General features: G+C 43.3%; 1 protein-coding gene and 1 non-coding gene across 2 annotated transcripts in view; both read left to right on the top strand.

The window, feature by feature from the left end:
• Positions 1-19290, top strand: part of NPSR1 (neuropeptide S receptor 1) — a 169973-nt gene extending 150683 nt beyond the window's left edge. The window contains exons 6-9 of the mRNA XM_003930733.4: positions 3046-3122; positions 13519-13605; positions 17381-17561; positions 18791-19290. Coding sequence (XP_003930782.1) covers positions 3046-3122; positions 13519-13605; positions 17381-17561; positions 18791-18881 — 436 coding nt within the window. The 3' untranslated portion in view covers positions 18882-19290. The remainder of the gene's footprint in view (positions 1-3045; positions 3123-13518; positions 13606-17380; positions 17562-18790) is intronic.
• On the top strand, positions 149-253 carry LOC120360926 (U6 spliceosomal RNA). The gene has a single exon (XR_005577308.1). It is a non-coding gene; the product is annotated as a U6 spliceosomal RNA (small nuclear RNA).
• Positions 19291-22494: the final 3204 nt, after the last annotated feature.

Here is a 22494-nt window from a genome sequence, read left to right as displayed (position 1 = left end):
GTGGAAAGGGGACCTGCTGGATCATGAAGCCGGGGGATGGCTCCGTGTCCTGCAGCTATAGCCTCAATGGTGGTGTGCACATTAGAGATGGTAACAGAGTGGGAGTGTTACAGGATTATGCTAATAAGCAAGCAAGAGATTATAAGAGGTGCTCATTTTGATAACACATATGCCAAAAATTGGAATGATACAGAGATTAGCGTGGCTCCTACACGAGGATGATGCGCAAATTCATGAGACGCATCACATTTATGTTTGATGGGTACAGAGTTTCAGTTGAAGAAGATGAAAAAACTGTGTGCTCAAATGGTGGACATGGCACCACAACAATGTGGCTGCAGTTAATGCCACAGAACTGTGCACTTCCAAATAATTAAAATGGCCTGGGCGTGGTGGCTCTGGCCCGTAATCTCAGCACTTTGGCAGGCCGAGGTGGGAGGATCAACTGAGCTCAAGAATTTGAGGCCAGCCTGAGCAACATAGCAAGACCTCATCTCTACAAAATTAATTTAAAAATTAGCCAGGTTTGGTGGCACATACTTGTGATCCCAGCTACTTGGGAGGCTGAGGTGGGAGGATCACCTGAGCCCAGGAGGTCAAGGATGCATGCAGTGAGCTGTGATTACACCACGGCACTCCAGCCTGGGTAACAGAGCAAGACCTTATCAAAACAAAACAAAACAAAAAGATTAAATGGTAAATTTCATACATATTTTACCACAATAAAAGTAGTCATCAAAAGACTGGATAAAGAGGAAGGTACATATTACGGAGTTATTTTGTGGGGACAATCCACAAAACCTATCTACAAGCTGATTGATCCGATAAAGGAAAAAGGAAGTGTGGTGGCTCACACCTATAACCTCGGCACTCTGGGAGGCCGAGGCAGGCAGATCTCTTGAACCTGGGAGTTCAAGACCAGCCTGAGCAACATGGTAAAACCCCGTCTCTACAAACACACACAAATTAGCTGGGCATGGTGGTGTACACTGGTAGTTCCAGCTATTCAGGGGACTGAGGTGGGAGGTCAAGGCTGCAGTGAGCTATGATCCGGCCACTGCACTCCAGCCTGGGTGACAGAGCAAAACGCTGTGTCCAAAAACAATGGTGATAAACAGTAATGCAGACGTCTCTTTGATGCATGATTGCTATGCTCTAAGTAGTAGCCTGGTTTGGCAATAATACCCTAGTTATTAGGTGTTTGCCATGCTAACAGAAAAGCTATTACTGGCTTTCACTCATCTGATTGGCCCTAGGTAAAAAGAGCAGGTGACTTAGGCCCAAATCACTAAAGCATAAGACATTTCTTAACTCTCCCCCTATATATGTGGTTGATAGTCATAAATATTTGAATTATTTGTCAGTTAAATATTGGGGTTGCAATTGGCATAACCACAGGAATCCCCTGGTGGGTGTAACCTGACCTTGCACAATATTTCACTTATCTGGGGAAGAAGTTTCCCTGTTCTAGAAAATATTCAACTTAGGGTTGAACTCACTAATAACATTTTTCTCTTTTTTTCTTTACTGCAGGCATGCAAATTTCAAAAAAGTCCCTGGGCAGTTATATGTGAAAGAAGGGAACTGCTCCAAAAAGTCCCTGAGCTTTCCTGGAGCACTCAGAGGGGTTCGCTGAGCAAGAATGGGAAAAGGCAATAAGAAGCAGAGATTTTAACACTGCCATTAATTAACTTATATTCTAAGGATCATTAAAAGCAATTAGTGCTTCGTCAGCTACTGCAAACTGAAGCTCTGCTTTTTTTTTTTTTTTTTTTTTTTTTTTTTTTTTTTTTTTTTTTACTAATGAGTCTCAAGAGGGAAGATATGCAGTTTTAAAATAAAGCGTTGCTTTGTCCCAAAGTTTTTAGTCAAGGCGCTTAAGTTTTTAGTCAAGGTGCTTAATGTAGTCAAAATATCAAGTAATATGAAAGAAGAGTATGAATCATTCTATTTATCAAAGAGTACCCAGGACAAAAAACTTGCTGACACTTTGGAATCATTAACACTTTATTTTCCTGTTAGGCACAGATTAAATCATGTAAGAATTGGTGTGACACAGTGTACAAAATAGGCAAAAAAGAGGAGAAACGAAATTACACCTTGTAAGTCTCCACTAATTTTTCAGCACTATACTTGGCACTTTAAATATTGTCACATCTGATACTCAACAAGCTCAAGAGGTCTGTATTGTTAACATCGTTTTGTAGAATCTCAGCGAAGCCTCACTGTGGTAGTTATCTATTACGGTGCAACAAATTGCCAGGAACCTAGTGGCTTAAAGCAAGATACATTTATTATCTCACAGTTTCTGTGGGTCAAGAGTCTGGCCATGGCTTAAGTGGGTCCCCTGCTCAGGAAAGGCAGCCTTCAAGGTGTTTATCCAGGGCAGAGGGTCATCAGAGGCTGGACTAGGAAAGGCTTTTTTCTAAGCTTCGTCAGGTCCTTAGCAAAATTCATTCACTTGCAGCTGTGAGGTTAATGGCAGCTTGCTTCTTCAAAGCCAGCAACGGAGAGAAACACCAGCAAGACAGGTGCTACACTCCATGCAATCAGTCTCATCCCCTTTGCCACATTGCATTGATTAGAAGCAAGTCCCCAGCTCTTCCCACACTAAAGGGGTGAGGATCACACAAAGCCACGAATGCCGGAGTCAGGGATCATAGACGCCACTTAAAAGACTATCTAAAGTCAGGATTGAACAACAGGAAAGTAGTAGAGGAGACCCAAGTTTTTCTGACTCTAAAGCCTATTTTTGGATTCTAATCACAGCTCTCCCTCAAACCATTTGGGTTACGTTGAGGAAACTGCAATAACTTTACCAGGTCTTAGCCTCCTCACTTAAGAAAGAAGTAACTCCATCCAATGGATCCTCACGGTCACCTTCAGTTGTAATTCTGTAAACAGCAAGTATGGGAGAGGGGCAGACATGGTTAAAAGATCCCTCCCTTCACATCTTGCACTCAGGGAGGTGGGAGTGGTCTTCTTTGTGTCCTCATAGCAGGGATCAACCAGCCACTTTAATATTCCCTTTGGTTCTTTCTGCAGCGTCATGTATGGCATTGTGATCCGAACTATTTGGATTAAAAGCAAAGCCTACGAATCAGTGATTTCCAACTGCTCAGGTGAGTCTCTAATCTGCATGGCCCAATTCTTGGTTAATTTGCTTCCACAGAGATTTTCCTCTAGCGAATCTGAGCTGGGGCTTCCTTGATACACAAGCATACAGGATCATATCAGGAGCCAGCCAGCAGACCACACCCACCAAAGGCTGTTACAGGCAGGCTCTGTCTTCCCCCATGCGACCTCCCTGAAGTCTAGAAGAAAGTGGGGGGACTTGGGGCCTGACCAAGCTATGCCAGCAGAGAGTTAGCCTTTGAGCTAGGACCCAAGGGTCCTCAGGTCTGGCAGAGAAGCACCTTGGAGGACACAGATATGAAAAGAGAGACTGTCCAAGGAGGACATCACACCTTCAGCAAGGATGAGGATCGTCTTTTTTTTTTTTTAACTTGAATTTTCAGATGCATAAAGCTGCCATCTGTTCATAGGAAACTCTTGGACCCTAAGCCAGTACAGGCACAGTGGTCCATGCTTTCCCAGCTGCTCTGACATACCAATTCAAACGAGATCAAGCCTAAGACCACCTACTACAACCCTTCCCCAAATTTCTTCTCAGTACACCTGGATGCAGAGCACCTTGTATGCAATAGACTCTGAGCCCTGGAAGCCTGCCCTGTTCCCAGGAAAATATTACTGGACCTGACCAAGGTCAACCTGGAGAAGACACAGCAAACCTCAGGGCCAAAAGAAGAAAGCACTTCCAGTTTTCTGTTTATTATAATGTGATTGCTCTGCAGAAGGAGACTGGTTCCGCTCAGGTTCCATACCCCTCCCATTCCTTGTGCGCACACACACACACACACACACACAACACAGACTCACATACACACATATATACACCTTCACACACTCAGTCTCACACACACTAACAATGCATACTCACACCTATATGCACATACACAAGGACAACAAGCTATAGCACAAATATCTGGAATAAAAAGAGCTGCTTTCTGTTCCAGATGTGCCACTAAGAGCTGTGCCGCCTGGCAAAGTCATGTAATCCCTGGGTTCCAAGACATTAAAATAAGGGGATACACTGGATTCCCCCTAAGCCCTCCTCTTTTCAGACTGTCAGCTAAACTTTTATTGGACCAAGACAGATCTTTTTTTCTCCCTCTTAAAGCTACTTTTTCCAATAAGACTGTGAGGCCCCCAAGAGGATGCATAAGTATTATTGGTCACTGATAACCTGTGACTCTTTCCCTAGAAGAATGAGTAGAGATGTATAAGTCTGGGTTCTTCACCTGAATTCAGTTCAGTTCTTCTGTGTTCTTCTGCATGTCAGGAGTGGTACAAGGGACTGTGAATGGCAAACGAATGAATAGCATGGTTCCTGACTATAGGCAGCTTATAGTCTAGGGCCTTGGGCCTTGGCCCTGGCTGTACAGTACAATTGTCTGGGGTTTTAAAATGCACCAAACCCCAGACACCATTTCCTGAGAGATTCTGATTCACTCCACCTGGAGTGGGGCATGAACATCATTATTTCAGAAAAGCTCTTTAGGTGTTTTTAATGTGCAACTGGTCCAGCGGGACACAGAGTCACAGGTGGCAGACCTTCACATAGACTAACCAGAGTAACCAAGAGATGCACTTAGGCTGCTTGGAAATTTTGAGCCATGAAGACCCAGTCATTCAGCTTGGGGCTAACTCCAGCCCCCATGAAGATCCTAGTGCTTCCCCTTCACTGGCACAGTCTCCACACCCTGGTTTTTCTAGAAGAGCAAGAGCAATCACAGCGACTAAACACAAGTATAGTCATTCTATTCAGGGCAGTTGGCTTTGGTTAAATGTTAGAATGCTCATCTGAAAAAACATGGATGAAGTCATCCTTCCTCTATCAGATATCAAATAAATGCAATAAGTACTCTAATTATAATACCGTAATCATTGAAAGAGAATTATATGGACAGGGACATCCAATAAAACAGAAATGCTAAAGAAAACCTCAGAAATTTAGAATGTGATGAAGTATTTTGAACTGACAGAGAAATAGAAATTGTTTGATTACTAGTGTTGAGACAACTGCCCGTATGGAAAGAATCATAGATTAAATTGTTATATCATATGCTACAAGGAAATACACCACTTATGAAAGGAATAGCAAAAGAATGAATGAGAAAGAAAGAAAGAGGAAGAGAGAAAGAAAAGGAGGGAAGGAGGGAGGGAAGGAAGGAGGGAGGGAGGGGGGAGGGAAGGAGGGAGGGAAGGAGGGAGGGGGAGGGAGGGAGGTGAGGGGAAGATGGGGAGAGGGAGAGAGAAAGAGAAAGGAAAAAAGTGTAAGAAATATTGTTTATAATCAGGAAAACCTGGAAAGATCTGAACACCCTACAATGATGACTGAGTATAATAATTATATAGCCATAAAATTAAATACCAGAGCTCTAAAAATTATTTTATACATTATACTTATTGCCACAGAAATATTTCTCTAATATATTAGGTTAAGAAAAAGAAAGCAGTATGGTATCCCTTTTATAAATATGTGTACATAGACACATATATATCAATATGTACATGTATTTATAAAAAGGGATACCGTACTTTATAGAATATAATGTGCATTTATAGATAGATGATAGCTAGGGAGAGAGAGAGAGATGGAAGATGTCAAGAAGCTAAATGTTATCAATGTTATTGCGACGATCTCTGAGTCGTGGAATTTTCGTTGATTTTTATTTTCTTCTATTCTCCACTTCACCATATTTTAAAGTTTTCTGCAATTACCTATATCACATAATTGAAACAGTAACCCTGTGGCCCTTTAGCCTGAGTAAACAGCCAATATTATTCTAGATGTATAGATATGTATGTTCATTTTTTAAAACCATCATCTCAGCCCCCACAAAAACATCCGTTTGCAATGCACTTCTCTGAGTAAACACGCTCAGGCCCTCTAAGGCCCGCTCAAGGCCATCGTCCATTCATCTCTCAACACAGACGGACAGGACAGAGGGAGCAGCTCCTGTCAGCCACTGCTAGGTCCTTTCCATGTGTTCTTCTTTAACCCAGTTCCTGTTTGCCCCGTTTCAGCCAGTGCCCATTACCCATTAACCCATCTCCCGTCTGAGAATACTGCACTGGCAGTGAGATGCACTTTTTTTTTTTCCTAAACAGGAAATGGATGAATACACAGCAGTTCCAGGTGGTGTTATTTACTGTGTCTCACAGACAGACAACAGGCTCAAAGGTTAAGCAGTTTGCTTGTTTTCACAGGTAGCGCGTGACACAACTGGTATTCGAATGCACACATATTGAATGCACTCATAAAGGCAAGACTTTCTAAAAATTAAAAACACAAACTCAGAGTCTTGGGTGTGGCTTCCCCTCCAGGGTACTCCCTCCAGAGCTCTGCCTTCAGAGAGCTATTCCTACCTCATCTCCTGAAAGTTTTGTTTTGATATATTTAAAATCTAAAGGCTGAGTCATGACTGGCAGCGTGGAGACCAATTTTGTGGAGGTAGCTGGGGTCTTCCTGTACTTTCAGGCGAATCAGATTGGTGTAAACCCCTGTCTTGTGATTTCTGCCAGTTCTGTGGGTCTGACATACTCCTCTCTGCCTGTCCTTCTGAGCACTCACTCTCACTGTCTTACCTCCTACAGCTCTGCTGTTCCCTCCACAGCAGCACCGCCCTTGCCCACCACGTTCCTCAGCTCGCCTCTCTCAGGGGTGGCTGAGCTCCAGGCGCTCTCCAGAGTTCCATGTCTCCTGCTACTACACAAGCCAATCCTTGCACTCTTGGGCTCCCCTGACTTCCAGTCCTTGAAATTGTACAAAGCCACTTAGAGCTCCGTTTCCCACTGATATACAGTATGTCATTACTCACTCCCAAAGGTGGAAATGGCTGCCACCAGTTTTTATTCTTGTATATAATTTTATATCTCCATTATATCTATTTTTTATTTACCGTCAGTGACCTCATCCTGGAATGAGGGCAGCTTGTATTCTCAAAAGCTCATATACTCTCTATATCTTATTCATAAATGAAACACAGTTGATTTTCCATCTGTCATTACAGCCAAGCAGCTCTGGAGTTGGCAGGTAAATGAGATCTCCAGCTGTGTCCGCATGCCGGGATTATTGCTCATCAACAAGGGGACATTAGCCGTGATTAGTGTGAACAGAAGCTCACTTTGTAAACACTGGCCAGAAAACTCAAGCCATCCTTATTGCAGGAACCACCCTTCTTGCTGACAAATATATCTATTTTCTCCCACTTAAAGGCTGACAGAAAAAGAAAAAGGATTGTATTGTAAATGATCTAAAGACTTTCCCAAAAACAAACATGGAGTATAAGACGTAAAGGAGATGGGGTTTCCAATCTTGTATGTTATCTTTCATAAATGAGCATATCATTGATGTCCAGGAGGATCTACTTCTGCAAAATAGAACATTTACTGCATGAGAGCGGTTAGGCAGATGCACCCATGGAACAGACAAAGTATAACATATCTCATTATAACTACATCTAACTATTATGGTTTGGTAGATATGATCCATGCTATATCCAAATCTCATGTTTCTAATTAAATGAGGTACAATGGAAAAGAAAGAAGCTACGGATTAGGAATTGGGTTAGAGCCCTATTCACTTTCTAGCTTAAAAAAACTAAAAGAAGTCCATTAACTGCCCTCCATATCAGCTTCTTCATCAGTAACTGTGAATAAAATGGCTTCTCTACAATTAATTACATTTAATAAAAGATGTGCCAGAAAAACATAAAGATACAAATAAATGATTATGACGTGTTCATGCATAGTAAGGTTCAATATTATAAAGATGTTGAATCTCCCCAGCTGACCTACAAGTTAATAAAGTTCCAATCAAAATTGAGTTGAAACATTTTATGGAGCTTGACAACCCTATTTTAAAATATACATGGAAAACTCAATAGCCAAGAGTAGCCAAGACATCCCTAGAGATGCAGAACAAGGTAGCGAAAGTTTGGTTTACCAAATACTGAAATGCATTCTAAAGTCAGAGTGTGGTATTGGCACAATAGACAAATGGAAGCCTCTGTTTCCATGCCACCTGCTGCCTGCCCCAGAATCCAATGCCGCATGTTTCAGGTTTTCATTAAGGCAGCACTGCATATGAGGTACCAATTTCTACTTTAGTAAGGAAAACACTAGCAGCTGTGTAAACCCAAAATATCAGTAGCCTTACCCACAGAGAAGTTTATGTCTTAATTAAAATCCAGTTGGCAATAAAGACCAGAGGGAAAGGCATTGTTCTACATGGTCCTTCAGAAATTCAAGCAGATGGAGATTCGGCCATGCTTCGCAGAGGACTGTTAAGTTACCCCTCAGCACCTCCCTCCGGCAGGCAGGGATGGGGGAAGAAAGAGGGTGGAGGACTGCTCAGGACCCAGGCATCTGAGCCAGGTTTGGGGATGGTAGACATGGACTCTTCCCAGCATCCCTTAGGCAGATCCTTGTCACATGACTACACACTGGTGGAAGGCAGGCTGGGAATTGAAGTCTAGTTGTGTGCCTTGGGGACACAGGAATGGGTTTGGTGAACAGCTCATCTGTCTTTGCATAGCTATTTTAGGCTGTCCGGGCTCCTGCTTCTGCCTGAGCCAAGGTGCTGACGTACAGAAAGGGCTATCTGGTGAGTTGGATGAAACCTAGCTATCTTATACCTAGCTATGATTTACAGTTGGATCTGGACTAAAAACCTCCTGGAAAGAAACTCAAAATGCTTTCCTACTTGAAGGTTCAGAGATATGCAGGCATGCCCACTGAATGGGCAGAGAGGGAGCACCTCAGATGACAAGAAAAAGGCAGTAAGATTCCTGAACATGAAAACATCCTGGAGAATCTGAAGTCAGGCACAATGAGTGCCTCAACGTCAAAAGGAAACGTAAGTTCTGGACCACAGAAGAGCATTCCCGTCTAACCACTCTGGCCACTCGTCAGCATCTAGGGAGGAAAACATTGTGTGTGGGAGGGCTAAAGAAGCTGGAATCCCTGGGAGTTCAAGCAAGTCTGGTGTAGCCCCCTGGAATAGCACAGCACAGAGGAGCGAGGCCATTTCCTTGTTTCCTGGCCGAAGAACTTGGACAGCAGGTATCCCAGGGAAGAGCAGTGGTGCTGAATAGTCCACAGCCCTGGGACAGAACTGAGGCCCTGAAAGGTGGAGCAGAAGAGCAAAGCAACTGCCCAAGGTCAAGAGCAATAACAACGAAGACTCACAACGTGGCTTAGAAATGAATGTGGCTGTGGAGCATCTGGTGCCCAGCCGGGGCCCCTCAAGAGGCAGTCACTGGCAAAGAGGAGGTCTGGGTGAAGGGGCCTGGGGCAGCCCAGGGCAGCTGCAGTGAACCTAGAAAGCAGGATCCAGACACTGTCACCACAGAGGCACAGACGGTCACCCGGGTGGATTCTGGAACACTCTGAGTCGCCTCCTTGTGTCTACCAGAAAAACTAGAGGAACTAAAATACCCTGGGAAGAAACCGACGACAGTCCTGCAGCTAAGCAGATGAGACCCCTAATACACTGAAAATACTGAACTGATGATTTCAGGCAGTATTCACGCTCTATTTGTAAAGAGAATGTTGATGTTCAAAATGAATTTCAAATTTTAAAACTTTTAGAAATCAGAAAAAATTGGTAAAAATATGTGGAAGTTTTTAAAAATCAACCTAACATACACAAAATTTCTAACATAGGAAGCACATTTATTTTAAAATATTGCCAGTCAGACTTCCTCGTTTGTAAAGAAATCACCTGCACTCATTATAGGTCCACAGATGAATTCCCCCCACCACTTCCCAGAAACCAATTCTACTTCCATTTGAAATCCCAAGGTACCAATTCCTCCCACTTCAGGTGCTCAGCCTATATGAAGAATGGGTTCCCAGCAACTCTGTAAGAGGCCTGTGGCCTTGGGAAGGTGAGGAGCCAGAAATGGCCATTTGGAGACTAAATTTTCAGCATGGGCCCCCATTAGGGATGTATCCTGGTACTGAAACAGTCCACATCAGTGTGCTTCTTCCAGTCCCAAATCAAATGGACCTGCCAATTTCAGGCTACCCCCATTATTAATGCACAGTGACAGCAGAATTGAACTGCTTTTCACTGCAGCTCAGCGCCAAGGCCTGAGTAGAAATAATCCTTTTATCTCCCAATAAAGGAGAATTACCGGCATTTTGCAGCTCAGCTCTCTCTGAAGAGCCATCTTTAGAAGCTAGAGGCTTTGCATTTCCTGAAATGGTCAGATTAAAGATGCTTTTCACTGATCTCTGGGCAGGTAGTTGATTATATTGTCACCCCCTTGCCCTGTGGAAACACTGCAAGTTTCCATTTTAAAGAGATTTCAGAGCACAAATGTCATTCTCGAAAACTTTTCTGAAAGACCAACTTAGTCTGCAGAGCCATACTGTTTAGGGGCCAGCTGTTGCCTAGGAACAGCCAGTGGGGACATTTTGAAAGAATATAATTTGGTCTGCTGTCTTCTTTACTTGCCCCCCATGGGAATAATCTCACCCTGATCATTTTCTGCTTTACATAATTCTTACACAGATAACAACCTTGTATAATAGACAATCAAACGTAGTAATACCTTCTGTTCACTTCCATAAAGTTGGCTCACCTTCCACCTGAAATACTGTTAAAACTGCATTAATCTCAACTGATAGCACATCCGACATCCCCAGCATGGGGCTTGGCTCCTTGAACGTATTATTTTATGTTAATCTTCAAAGAAACTCTGCGAATGAGGTCTTCTACGCCTCGATTTTTAAATGGAGAAACTGAAGCTGGAACTTTAGACAATTTGCCTAAGGTTACACAGTTAGTAATTGGTAGAGAAGGAAGATGCCTTCCAGTCTGATCTTGCAGCCTGTGTCCTTCCCAAGATCCCATCCTAGAAATCAAGGTTTCTCGCCCTTGACACTTTTGGCATTTTGGACCGGATAATTCTTTGTTGTGGGGGCTGCCCTGTGCATTGAAGGGTGTTTAGCAACATTCCTGGCTTCTGCCCACTAGACGCCAGGAGCACACATGCACACACAATTGTGAGAACCAAAAATGTGTCCATTGCCGAAAGTTCCCTGTAAAGCAAGATCACCCTAGTGGAGAATCACTGCTCTGAATGTTCTGAAGCATTTGCTTTCTTACCAGGCTGAGGTTTCATGGTCCCAGGAAATGCACAGAATGATTTGAAGACCCTAATAGTATTTAGGAGGGTATGCTTTAAGAAATATGCATTAATTATAATAAGCGTTTTAGTTATTTGTACCTAAAGAGCCCCTATTCCTGTTACTCTTGACAATCATTTGTCCTCTGCAGTGAGTAAATGTTCACATTGCACAAATGCTCAGAAGCTTCAATGGCCTGCTGCCACCTCAGGAGTTCAGCCCAAACTCCTCACAAAGACATTCAAGGCCTCCCCAGTTTGTCTTCAGTTCTCTTCTCCACTCTCAAACTCCACACATTTGCAGGCTACAGCCAAGCAATATGACTCACTGTGGTGAAAACGCATCCTACATTTTCTTGTTCCATGTCTTGGCTGAGGATGTTCACTCTCTGCTTCCCACCTCTCCCAATCCCACGCTGCACCCTGCCTTTGTTTTGGAATCCTTCTTATGTCATTTGAGTTCACTTGATGCTCTCTGCCTCTCCCACACAGCCTCACCAGCACAGTGGTGGAGGGATGGGTCTCTCCTCTGTCCACAGTTGGTTTCAATCTGTCTTAGTCCATTTTCTGATGCTATAACAGAATACCACAGGCTGGGAAATTTATTTTTTTTAAGAGATTTATTTGCCTTATGGTTCTAGAGGCTGGGAAATCCAAGAGCAGGGTGCCTGCAAATGGCAAGGGTCATCTCATGGCAGAAGACAGAGGGCGAAAGCGAGCACACAAGACTTAGAAAGTCAGGTCAAACTCAAAGATTTCATAAGAAGCCCACTTCCACAATAATAGCAATAATCCATTTGTGAGGGCCAAGCCCTGGTGGCCTAATCACCTCTCAAGGGCTCCACCTCCCAATACTGTTACAATGACAATTAAATTTAAATATGAGTTTTGGCAGAGACATTCAATCCACAGCAGCATCTCTCTCATCTCAACCAGTTTTATGGAGAGTGTGTGCTCTTGCACGCTGGATTGAAAATTCTTAGAGAACAAGAACTCTATTTCAGCCCTTCCAGTCAGTTCTTATCTCTTAGCAGATATGCTATGCTTGTGGGGTTGGACGAGATCAGATTGGAGATGGGATTGAATGAATATTGCAAATATGTAGACATCTGACGGGTTTCCATGGGCATTAAAATAAATTTCAAATGTGAGAGCTGCGTAGTGCAGTGAGGACAGTGGAGCAGAGCAGACTGCCTTTCCAGTGCACAGCTACCCTGCCCCGTGTGATGTGGGTGCACTGGGTGGGCCTCTGACCCAAGGCCACCACAGGGGTTGTGCCCATTGAGCCTCACTGGGTGGCTCCTGGCTGAGAGGTTGTGCAGGTCTGGCATCCTCTTCATATTTCCCTCACTGAATATGTGCCCCAGGCAGGCCTGTGCTTATCAGAAGAAGGGTCCTTTTTCTGAATTTTCACAAAGGTGGCACACGGGCTGGTGGAAGCCCTGACAGTAAAAACTCTTCCATGAGGAAAAGGACACTGCATCTGACATTTTTATCCCCAAATTTACAGGTAACCACTCCTTTAACTAAGGCCTATGGCACTGGATCCTGCCTAGCCTAATCCTATCCCCTTGTACTGCTACTTAACTAATGAGAGGTGGTTATTGGTTATTGATTCATTCAACACATTTATATTAGTCATTCATATGTGTATAGGCTACAGGAGTGCAGAAAACAAAGTCCTTGTCCTCATCAAGCTTGTATTCTAGTGGATTCTTATATTCATCCCCCAGTGTTTGGCATCAGACAGCAGACCACATATGAAAAAAAAATGTATATCCAAGCTCTTATTTTGGAGAGTTCTGCTACCCCTGGATTGAGCTTTGCTTGAGAGTGTTTTTTTGATGACTGTGTTTGTCTGGGGCGACCATTTTAGAAAATAATTTTGCCCATGTTGGGTGTCTCAGCATAGCCAGGGCTCAGAGAACAGTGTTCCTCAGGGAAGGGCTCAATTCCTGCATCATGCTCTAATTCTAGCTACAGCTAGCTCAGGCCATCTGACCAAGTTTCTTGACAGAGTCTGAGTATTCCATAGCATTTGCACATAATATTAAGGTGTAAACTGAGCATTCTCTAGAAATCAGCCCAGAACTATCTTTAATCTAAGAATTTCCAAGGAGACCATCTGGGCATAAGTGCACAGGATATAAGTGAAAACTGGAGAACTGGAGTCTAACCTTTAACGTTCCCATTGGCAGAAACAGACCCTGTCACATCTTGAACACTTCATCTTACTATTCCCCTCTTGTATCTACAGATGGGAAACTGTGCAGCCACTACAACCGAGGACTCATCTCAAAGGCAAAACTCAAGGCTATCAAGTATAGCATCGTCATCATTCTTGGTAAGCGATGTCCCTTTTTGAGCTGTAAAGTGGTATGAACATCCCAAAAGCAAGCTTGCTCCTGGACCTGGTGGCAGAAAGGAATTTGTCGATGGACACTTCTACACTGGTCTGATTGGAAAGGGATGTGTGAAAGTCATCAGGCCATCCATCGTTCTTTCAAAGGCTGATATTTGGTTCCTAATCCCTCTCCTTATGAAGACAGCTCCCTGCCAAGGCCATGGGTTGAATAATTTGGAGAAAATCTGATTAGGACCTAACTAGCTGAAGGGGATGCTCACATCACCTACTAACTCAGTCACTTCCTTTAAGACACACTCTTTCCCAGGGCTGGAGTTCATAAGCAAAAAGAAGGCAGAAGTGGCTTTCCGTCTCTTCTGAACATTTAATGTTAGGGTCACTACAAATTCCTCCCTTATGGCACCTTACCTGCCCTTCCACCCTCCTGTCTTCTGCCCTCTCCTTTTCCTCTCTCTCTACTCTTAAGCCCCATAAAGTCACCTTGCACTATTGCCTGTCTGAAATACTCTGCTCTCCGGTGGTGACCTGGTTTACTTCCAAACCTCATTTGTTCCCCAACAATGCCACCTCCCTGAGGACTCCTTGACAAGTCTTTTGAAATATCCTTTCTCTAGTCTTTACGCTGCCTTATTTTTCTTCTTGGTTGTACCCGGCACTATAGGATATGGATTGATTTTCTTATTGTCTATCTCCCATGCTGGAGTAATAAATTTATGAGGGCAATGACTTTTGTGTGATTTACATTATCACCAAGACCTAAAATAGGGTCCCCTACGCACTGCTCAACTAACATTTGTTAAATGAATGAATGAGGGCATACAAATATGCAAGAAGGAAAGCATTTGTGCTATTTTCTTTTTTATTTAGCTTAAATACCCACTACTTGACCCTCTGTCAACTCTTGGAAGCCCCGAGGAAGCATAGATCTCCCATTAGCTGCATGTCAAAGCACCAGAACAGTCTTCTCACCTTTCTAAAACACAACTGCAAAATGCCAAACAGACCACACGCAGCATGACTCAGCCAGCCGGACGTGGGCACAAAACAACACTGCAGGCGGAACTGGGATAAAACATATACAACCCACCAGGGCTCAAAAACTTTCTCAGAGGCTTCTGAAGTAGATCAAAGACTCCTCTGCCTTCCCAGATATTCAGAACCACAGAGGCACGTTCCCTGGGTGTTGAGTTGGAAAATGTATGCTTACAAATGTGTCCCAGAGCCAGCATAGCCCTTTGTCATCAGCAACCATACTCGCAGGCCCTGTGGGATTCCTTCAGTCAGCAAGCAGGGACACCTGCTAGAGGGTCAGCAAGTGTTGTCATCCCTGTCAGACCAAAAGGGCCCTTTCTATAGCAAACACTTTGTAATGTCCCTTTCCCATCTTGAAATAAAATGTATACTTACACTACCTACCATGGTAACTAAAAAAATTAGGCCAGGCATGGTGGCTCACACCTGTAATCCCAGCACTTTGGGAGGCTGAGGCAGGAGGATCACAAGGTCAGGAGTTTGAGAGCAGCCTGACCAATATGGTGAAACTCTGTCTCTAATGAAAATACAAAAATTAGCCGGGCATGATGGCGTGTGCCTGTAGTCTCAGCTACTCGGGAGGCTGAGGCAGGAGAATCGCTTGAATCGGGAAAGCAGAGATTGCAGTGAGATGAGATTGCACCACTGAGCTCCAGCCTGGGTGACAGAGTGAGACTCTGTCTCAAAAAAAAAAAAAAAAAAAAAAAAAAACAAAAAAAAAAAACGTTGCCCCCAAAATAATATAAAGGTAATATAAAGGAGGAATAAGAATATAATCTATAATAAAACAATACTATTTTGTTAATTAAAATTTATTCTAATTTTAATATGTAAAAACGTAAGCAAGCTACACTAGAAGAGTAGTGAAGTAGTGATACCTACACCTTGACATAGTAACAGCTACGAATGAGAACCAATACAGGAGTATTTTCATGGAGATATAAAAAAATTGTAAGCAGTATTGTTGTCAGTGACTTGATTTTCTGAGCTGCAAAAAAAAAAAAAAAATCCTTGTAAATTTTTGAATTAAACAAAGTAATCTTTCCTCCATTTGCAGCAGAATTGCATTTCTAGAAAATTCAGTATTTAAAATATCTGTGTTTATGTGTAAAACAAAATCAGGTTTCTAGACTGGGATAAGTATACAGAGGGTTCTCCTCACGTGAATGTTTAGTTTGGCATTCAACATAGACACAAATCTTTGCTGGCTGAGCTGCCTGTACCATGTCACAGGACTGGCATCCCTGTGACAACTAGAATCCTCCAACCCCACATACACACACATGCAAACACACAAGCACACAAGGCCATTTGCCCCCTTAGTGCCCCAGACACTTTTCAGGGCCAATGTTTGAGTTAATTAACCAGGATCCACAACACTCAGTGGGCTTTGTGTTTGAATTGCTCCTCTTCAATACATTGCCAAGGTCTGGGATCAAGAGGGGAACCATGAGTCAGTTCATTATTCCAAAATTCCCCAACAAGTTATGGAATCCGCATTACAGAGTTGTGGAGGAAAGCTTGTCCCTGCATGCAGAAAGCCAGGGAAGCCAAACTTCTACTCTCATAAAAAAAATTCTATGGATGAGAAAATGGGAGAAGGAGAGTGGAGGACACGTGGTGAGAAAATGAGACGTGTGTATTTCCAGTCAACTTACGAGTGTTTGGCTCTGTGTAGTAGTCTGTGCCCTCCAGAGGAAAATGAAAGAGAGAGGTTTATTAGAAGGAATTGGCTCAGGTGATTACAGAGGCAGAGAATTCCCAAGCTATGCAGTTGAAAGCTGGAGACCCAGGAAACCCAATGGTGTAGGTTCTAGTCCGAGTCTGAGGAGAGTGGATGGTGTACGTTTCAGTTTGACTCCAAGTATGAAGGAAGGAGAAGACCAATATCCTAGCTCAAAGATAGGCAAGCAGAGTGAATTTTCTCTCACTTAAGCTTTTTCCACGACCCAAACCTTCAAGAGATTGGATGGGGCCTGTACGCAGGGGAGGGTGATCTGCTTTTCTTACTCTACCAGTTCAAATGTTACTCTCATCCAGAAACATCTTCATATGCACCCAGAATAGTGTTTAACCGAATCACTCCACACCCCAGTCAAAAGTCTCAAAATTAACTATGACATTCTGAATCCCTATCTTTCATCCATTTGAGAATTTAGATCCAAACAAAATTAGGGTCTCACACAAACCAGTGGATTTAGAGAAGGGTATTGTGTGGATGTTTTCTGGAGAGGCCAACTTAGAGGTGAAAAAACTGAAAACAGTGTGATTAAACCTGGCTGTGCTTTGAAAATATTGTGATCACCCCTTCTCCTTGCCATAACCTAAAACCAGTAGTCACTATGTGGTCAAAATGCTTCCTGTCCTTCTGTCTTTTCCTCGAGAGTCTTCAACGTATTTTGCTGTTTTTTCCTGATCCCTGTGTTGGATGAGAGGCTATGGTCGTTCCTGAGGTTTCTGTAAAGAATCCACAACAGTAGAATTCTTTATCAATAGGGAAGCTCTATGACCTTTGCTCAGTCTTAGGAACATGTCTGTAAGATGTGTCCATATTGTATGTGTGTATATGTTTAAGTGAATATGACATCAATGCTCTAAACAGCATCTAACCCCAATTTTTCTAATCCCAGATCCCAAAGAACATCCCAGGTAAAAGTCCAGTCAGGATCAACCAAAAAGACCTGCTGCCTGCTGTGGTGCTAATGGCTCTCTTCTCCCCCAGCCTTCATCTGCTGTTGGAGTCCATACTTTCTCTTTGACATTTTGGACAATTTCGACCTCCTTCCAGACACCCAGGAGCGTTTCTATGCCTCTGTGATCATTCAGAACCTGCCAGCATTGAATAGCGCCATCAACCCCCTCATTTACTGTGTCTTCAGCAGCTCCATCTCTTTCCCCTGCTGGTAAGGGGAGCTCTTGCATGAGTCAGACACACTGATGGCCACTGCACTGGGATTCCACCAACACGTGGGTTTCTCATGTCCAAACTCTCCAGTAGGTTACAGAATGCCCTCCCACCCCCAGCCTTTTTTTTTTTCTTTTGACACAGAGTCTCACTCTGTTGCCAGGCTGGAGTGCAGTGGCATGATCTCAGCTCACTGCAACCTCTGCCTCCCAGGTTCAAGTGATTCTCCTGCCTCAGCCTCCTCAGTAGCTGGGACTGACTATAGGTGCATGCCACCATGCCCCACTAATTTTTGTCTTTTTAATACAGACATGGTTTCACAATGTTGGCCAGGATGGTCTTGATCTCTTGACCTCGTGGTCCACCCACCTCGGCTTCCTGAAGGGCTGGGATTACAAGCGTGAGCCACCACACCTTGCCAGAATCCTCCTTTTATAGATGAGAGGCTTGAGAGTCAGAAAGATTCCACTAATGTGACTGATTTAAACCCTGGCCCAGGCCACAGCCAATGTGCTTTTTCGTACACCACAACACCTCCTATAGCAACCACCTTTATCATGACACATCTAGAAGACCTTGCTTTTGTTCAAAGCATCTTCACATGAATTGCCTCAATACAATTCTATGGCAATAACAGAACATGAAGCCTTATTACCATTTTACAGATAAACAAAGTGAGTCTTAAGAGTTTAATGACATCATTAAGGTTATATGAATAATTAGGAGCAGAGCTGAAATTAAATCCCTCCTACAGCTATTGTCATTCTGCTGTTTTTCTGCTGTTTTTCAGCTGTTTTCCTGCATAAGCCACAGAGGGTAGGTGGAGAATTCCATATGAGATACAGAGGAGAATGATTTAAGTCTTGGGCTTAATGCCAATGGTTGAGATTTATATCTTGCCATTGCTTAGTCATAGTGAAGTGTGACCTTGGGCAAGTTAGTTAACGCATATAAACCTCATTTTCTTCATCTGTAAAACGGGGCTAACAGCATTGTCTACCTGTTGGCCTGTGACGTCTCTGCCCTCTGGGATCTAGTGCTGACCAGTGGGAAGGAGAGCTGTGAGTCATTGAGAAGGAAGGTCAGGGTATTACATGTAAAGTACCTGGCACAGTTTTTGTCTGATCTTTAATACATTTTTAATAAGCTATTGTCTCTTAACATGTCTATTTCCCTCTTCATTAGGTCAAATTATTTTCCTCCCTGCTTCATTTTTACTTTCTCCAGGGAGCAAAGATCGCAGGATTCCAGAATGACGTTCCGGGAGAGAACTGAGAGGCATGAGATGCAGATTCTGTCCAAGCCAGAATTCATCTAGACCCTGGGGCAGTACCAGTGCTAGGCTGAGCACCATCGGCTCTCCCAGGTCCCTGCCACCCACTTGGGCACGTGCATGGAACCTGAGCTGACTTCACCCACCCTCGACATCACCTGGGAGATGCACAAGACAAATGTTCTATTGAGTCCATGCACTGCATTAAATGTTGGCCAACACGAACTCCCCGGTTATTCATGCCAGCCAAAAGGAAATGCCTTCCCTCCCCACCATTCCCAGTCCTCCTTCCCACTTGCCAGCCCCTGAACCCAGTGAACACAGGCATCGGTGACCCAGGTCCCTGGCTTGGAGGCAGTGAGTAGACAGGCAAGCAGAAGGGACAAAAGTAGCAGGGTTATGCATGAATCTTCTCACTACAGTAGAAGAAGAAAATAAAATACTTAAGCCTAGACTTTTTCCCCAGTTTTGGATTGGAGGTTCAGTGCTTGTAGCCAAGAAAGTGTTTGTCCTTGAAATGCCAACAAATTCATTTTCAGGCATTGGCACTTTGTACCTCTTCTGCAGATAGCCTTGATTTGCAGATGAGTGTGCTGGCAACAGGCAAGTGCATTTCCTATTCCATCAACAAATGATTTGCGGAAAGGGCACACTGCTGGCCCTCCAGAACAAGGTCAAACAAAGGGATACTGGCTCTGATAGAAAACAAGTTGGTTAAAAAGCCATGGACCCCTGACTTCCAGCATCTGAGAGCTGGTCCCTGGAACACACATGTCCTTGAGGCTTTCTGAGACCTCTTGCTCTGTATTAAACACTTGGGCCACTCTGGGCTCCAATCCTCACACCTCAAGAACAAGCCTTCTCCTTCTTAGCTACCTGAGCCCGCTCTTTCTTTGGGAGCTGGGTTCCTGTGGCTTTTCCAGGCTCGATGTTTTGCTAAGCTCTTTAGCGTTTTTGCCTGTCACAGCCTTTGTCTAGCACCTCGGCCGGGAAGCGCTGGTGGGACTTATTTTGACAGGTCTGGAGTTTGGCACTTACGATCATAATCCAAGTGAAATATGACTTAATGTTTTCTAGTCAATTTCTCCCATCAGATTTTTCCACAAGTGGAAGTGAAATAATTTCATTTGATCATATATACATCCCACCCACGGCTCTGGGATGCACGTGAGCACCTTATTTTAGCTTCACATATATTCTTGACATTAAAGTCTCCTTGGCAAAATCCTCCTTCCCAGAATTATTCAGAGCTTAAATCATTTTTTTTTTCTTTTTCTTTTTGGCATACTGCTAGTGGAGTCATTAAACTGTTCAGTATATTTTAATAGCACTCCATTCCTCCCTATGGTGTCAACTCAAAGTCTGCGTGCTTAAGGTCATGTGGGCTTTCTTTCTTTCTTTCTTTTTTTTTTTTGTAAACTCTCTTTTCAATTCAGTCTGACCTTAGGGAAAGTATCTCTTTAAGAGGAAATCAGACTCCTCACTCACCATCTCTCTGAGAATTAGTCTCTGAATTTGAGGACCCTGAATAATCTAGTTTTATTTCTACACAATACTTTTGAAGGCTGCCTCCCTCTCTGTCCAATCAGCTAAACTTGAGCAACCCTGGAAGCTTTGAACAGTTGAGAAATGCTTTTCCACATTTCACTTTAAATCAAGATGTGCCACAGAAGACCCACGGAACTGTTGCTAAAATAGCTGCCTGCACAGGAGCCAATTAACAGAGAAAAAACTGGCAGCTGTCCTAGATGGCAAAACAGGAGGACCAGGCTCTCTTGACAGATGCTTTCAATCTTTGTCAAGTCTGGTCTGCAAACTACACTGCATGCCTACTTCATCCATCAGTAGATTACCGAAGTGAAGGAGAGAGTATAGTGAGGGGCATTGTGATCTGCAGAAACTGTGAATGTGATTTCATAGTTGTTGTGATGCTGTCTCTCTCATTTCCCGTGAAGACTGGAGATCAATAAGATAAGGGTACAAGTTGCTGCAGGATAATCTGCCATTTAAATTAAACTTGCTTGATAGTGATATGAATTCTAGAATTGTCGTTTCCATGTATTTGCTGAGCTTGGGGAAACATAACTTAAGCATTATGAAAATACTGGTAATTAACAGTCTTGTGACCTTCAACAAATCATTTCACACCTCTGGGCATCAATGGTCTCATCTGCAAGATGGGGACAAAATCAGCCTGGAGCAGAGGATCTTGGTGGTTCCTCCCAGACACAGGCTCTGAAAGTGATACCTTCTAGAATTCTTTCCCCAGGGGACCAATGACTCAGTGACTTAATGCTGAGTCATTTGCCCTTCAGAGGTATAACTTCCCTATCTATCACTATGAATGCAGAGAAATATCACTTCCCCAATGAGAAATGCAGTTTGAGCTCTTGGAGAAAATTAGAAGCTTAGTGCTGTGACATTATTGTTTGCAGCCTTTGATGCCCAAGTGGAATCAGAGAAGCCAGCAGGGTGGTGCCTAAGATGTCACCTAAGATGTCACTTTTTGAGACATCAAAAAGGAATAAAAACCAAGATGTCAAAAAGTCTGTGGTTACATTATTGCATAGCTTCAGGGACAGGAGAAAATTTAGAAGAGCCGGAGTAGGTGTGCTTACTATATTCAGCCATACTCTAGAAAATAAGCATCTCCACTTTACTGAACTAAATTAAACATGAATGGTAAAAACTTCTCTACTTTCAGGGTGCATGTGAACATAATTTAGTTGAAGTTTACTTTCACTAAGCAACATCTCCCACCTTTTCCCCCAGAAAATGGTAACACCTTTTTAATGACTTTCATTTGTGAATAATCATGAGAAAAAAAAGAGTCTCTTTGAAAGCAGCCCAACAGGCAGCTTAAACTTCCCAGCTTTGTTTGGAAAATTCTGTATACACATATACAGAAATGACCTTGCCTTTTCCAAATGCGTTCACAGTGTCAATCAGAAAAGGCCACAAGCCGGATTCTGAGAGAAAAAATTGAAAACAAAAATCTTTAGCAGAAAATAAAGTGATTCTGCTCTTCTAGAATTATCTTCAGTGAGCTACAGACCTGCTGGCAACTCCAATTTCTTCTTCATCATTTGACTATACCTCATATTATACGCAGATTGACCAGCTTTCCAATTGCATTTAATTGAAGGGAAGCAGTGCTAACTGTTTAGATGCCAATCTCTGGGCTTTTGGAAACGTGAAAAACCCATGCCTCATTTCTCTGCAACTCCATTTTAAGAATACATTATCCACAATAGGGCTGGTCCAGTTAACATTTTTAAAGTGCAATTCTAGGCTTACAGAATGTTAAAGTCGTTGGAGTCTTGTATCATCTAGTCTCACGGTTTTCAGACTGCTCAGAGACTGAAGCAGTTCCAAGGAGGTGATTCAATATCAATATTTTTACATGGCTGGGCATGGTGGCTCATGCCTGTAATCCCAGCACTTTGGGAGTCTGAGGTGGGTGGATCACGTGACATCAGGAGTTCAAGACCAGCCTGGACAACATGGTGAAACCCTATCTCTACTAAAAAAAAAAAACAAAAATTTTCTGTGCATGGTGGCAGGTTGCCTGTAATCCCAGCTACTGGGGAGGCTGAGGCAGGAGAATCACTTGAACCCGGTAGTCAGAGGTTGCAGTGATCCAAGATCATACCATTCC

This window comes from Saimiri boliviensis, chromosome 10 (genome assembly GCF_048565385.1).
Source record: "Saimiri boliviensis isolate mSaiBol1 chromosome 10, mSaiBol1.pri, whole genome shotgun sequence".
Taxonomy (NCBI): Eukaryota; Metazoa; Chordata; class Mammalia; order Primates; family Cebidae; genus Saimiri; species Saimiri boliviensis.
Note: the sequence above shows the minus strand (reverse complement) of the source record. Positions and strands in the feature narration are given on the sequence as shown.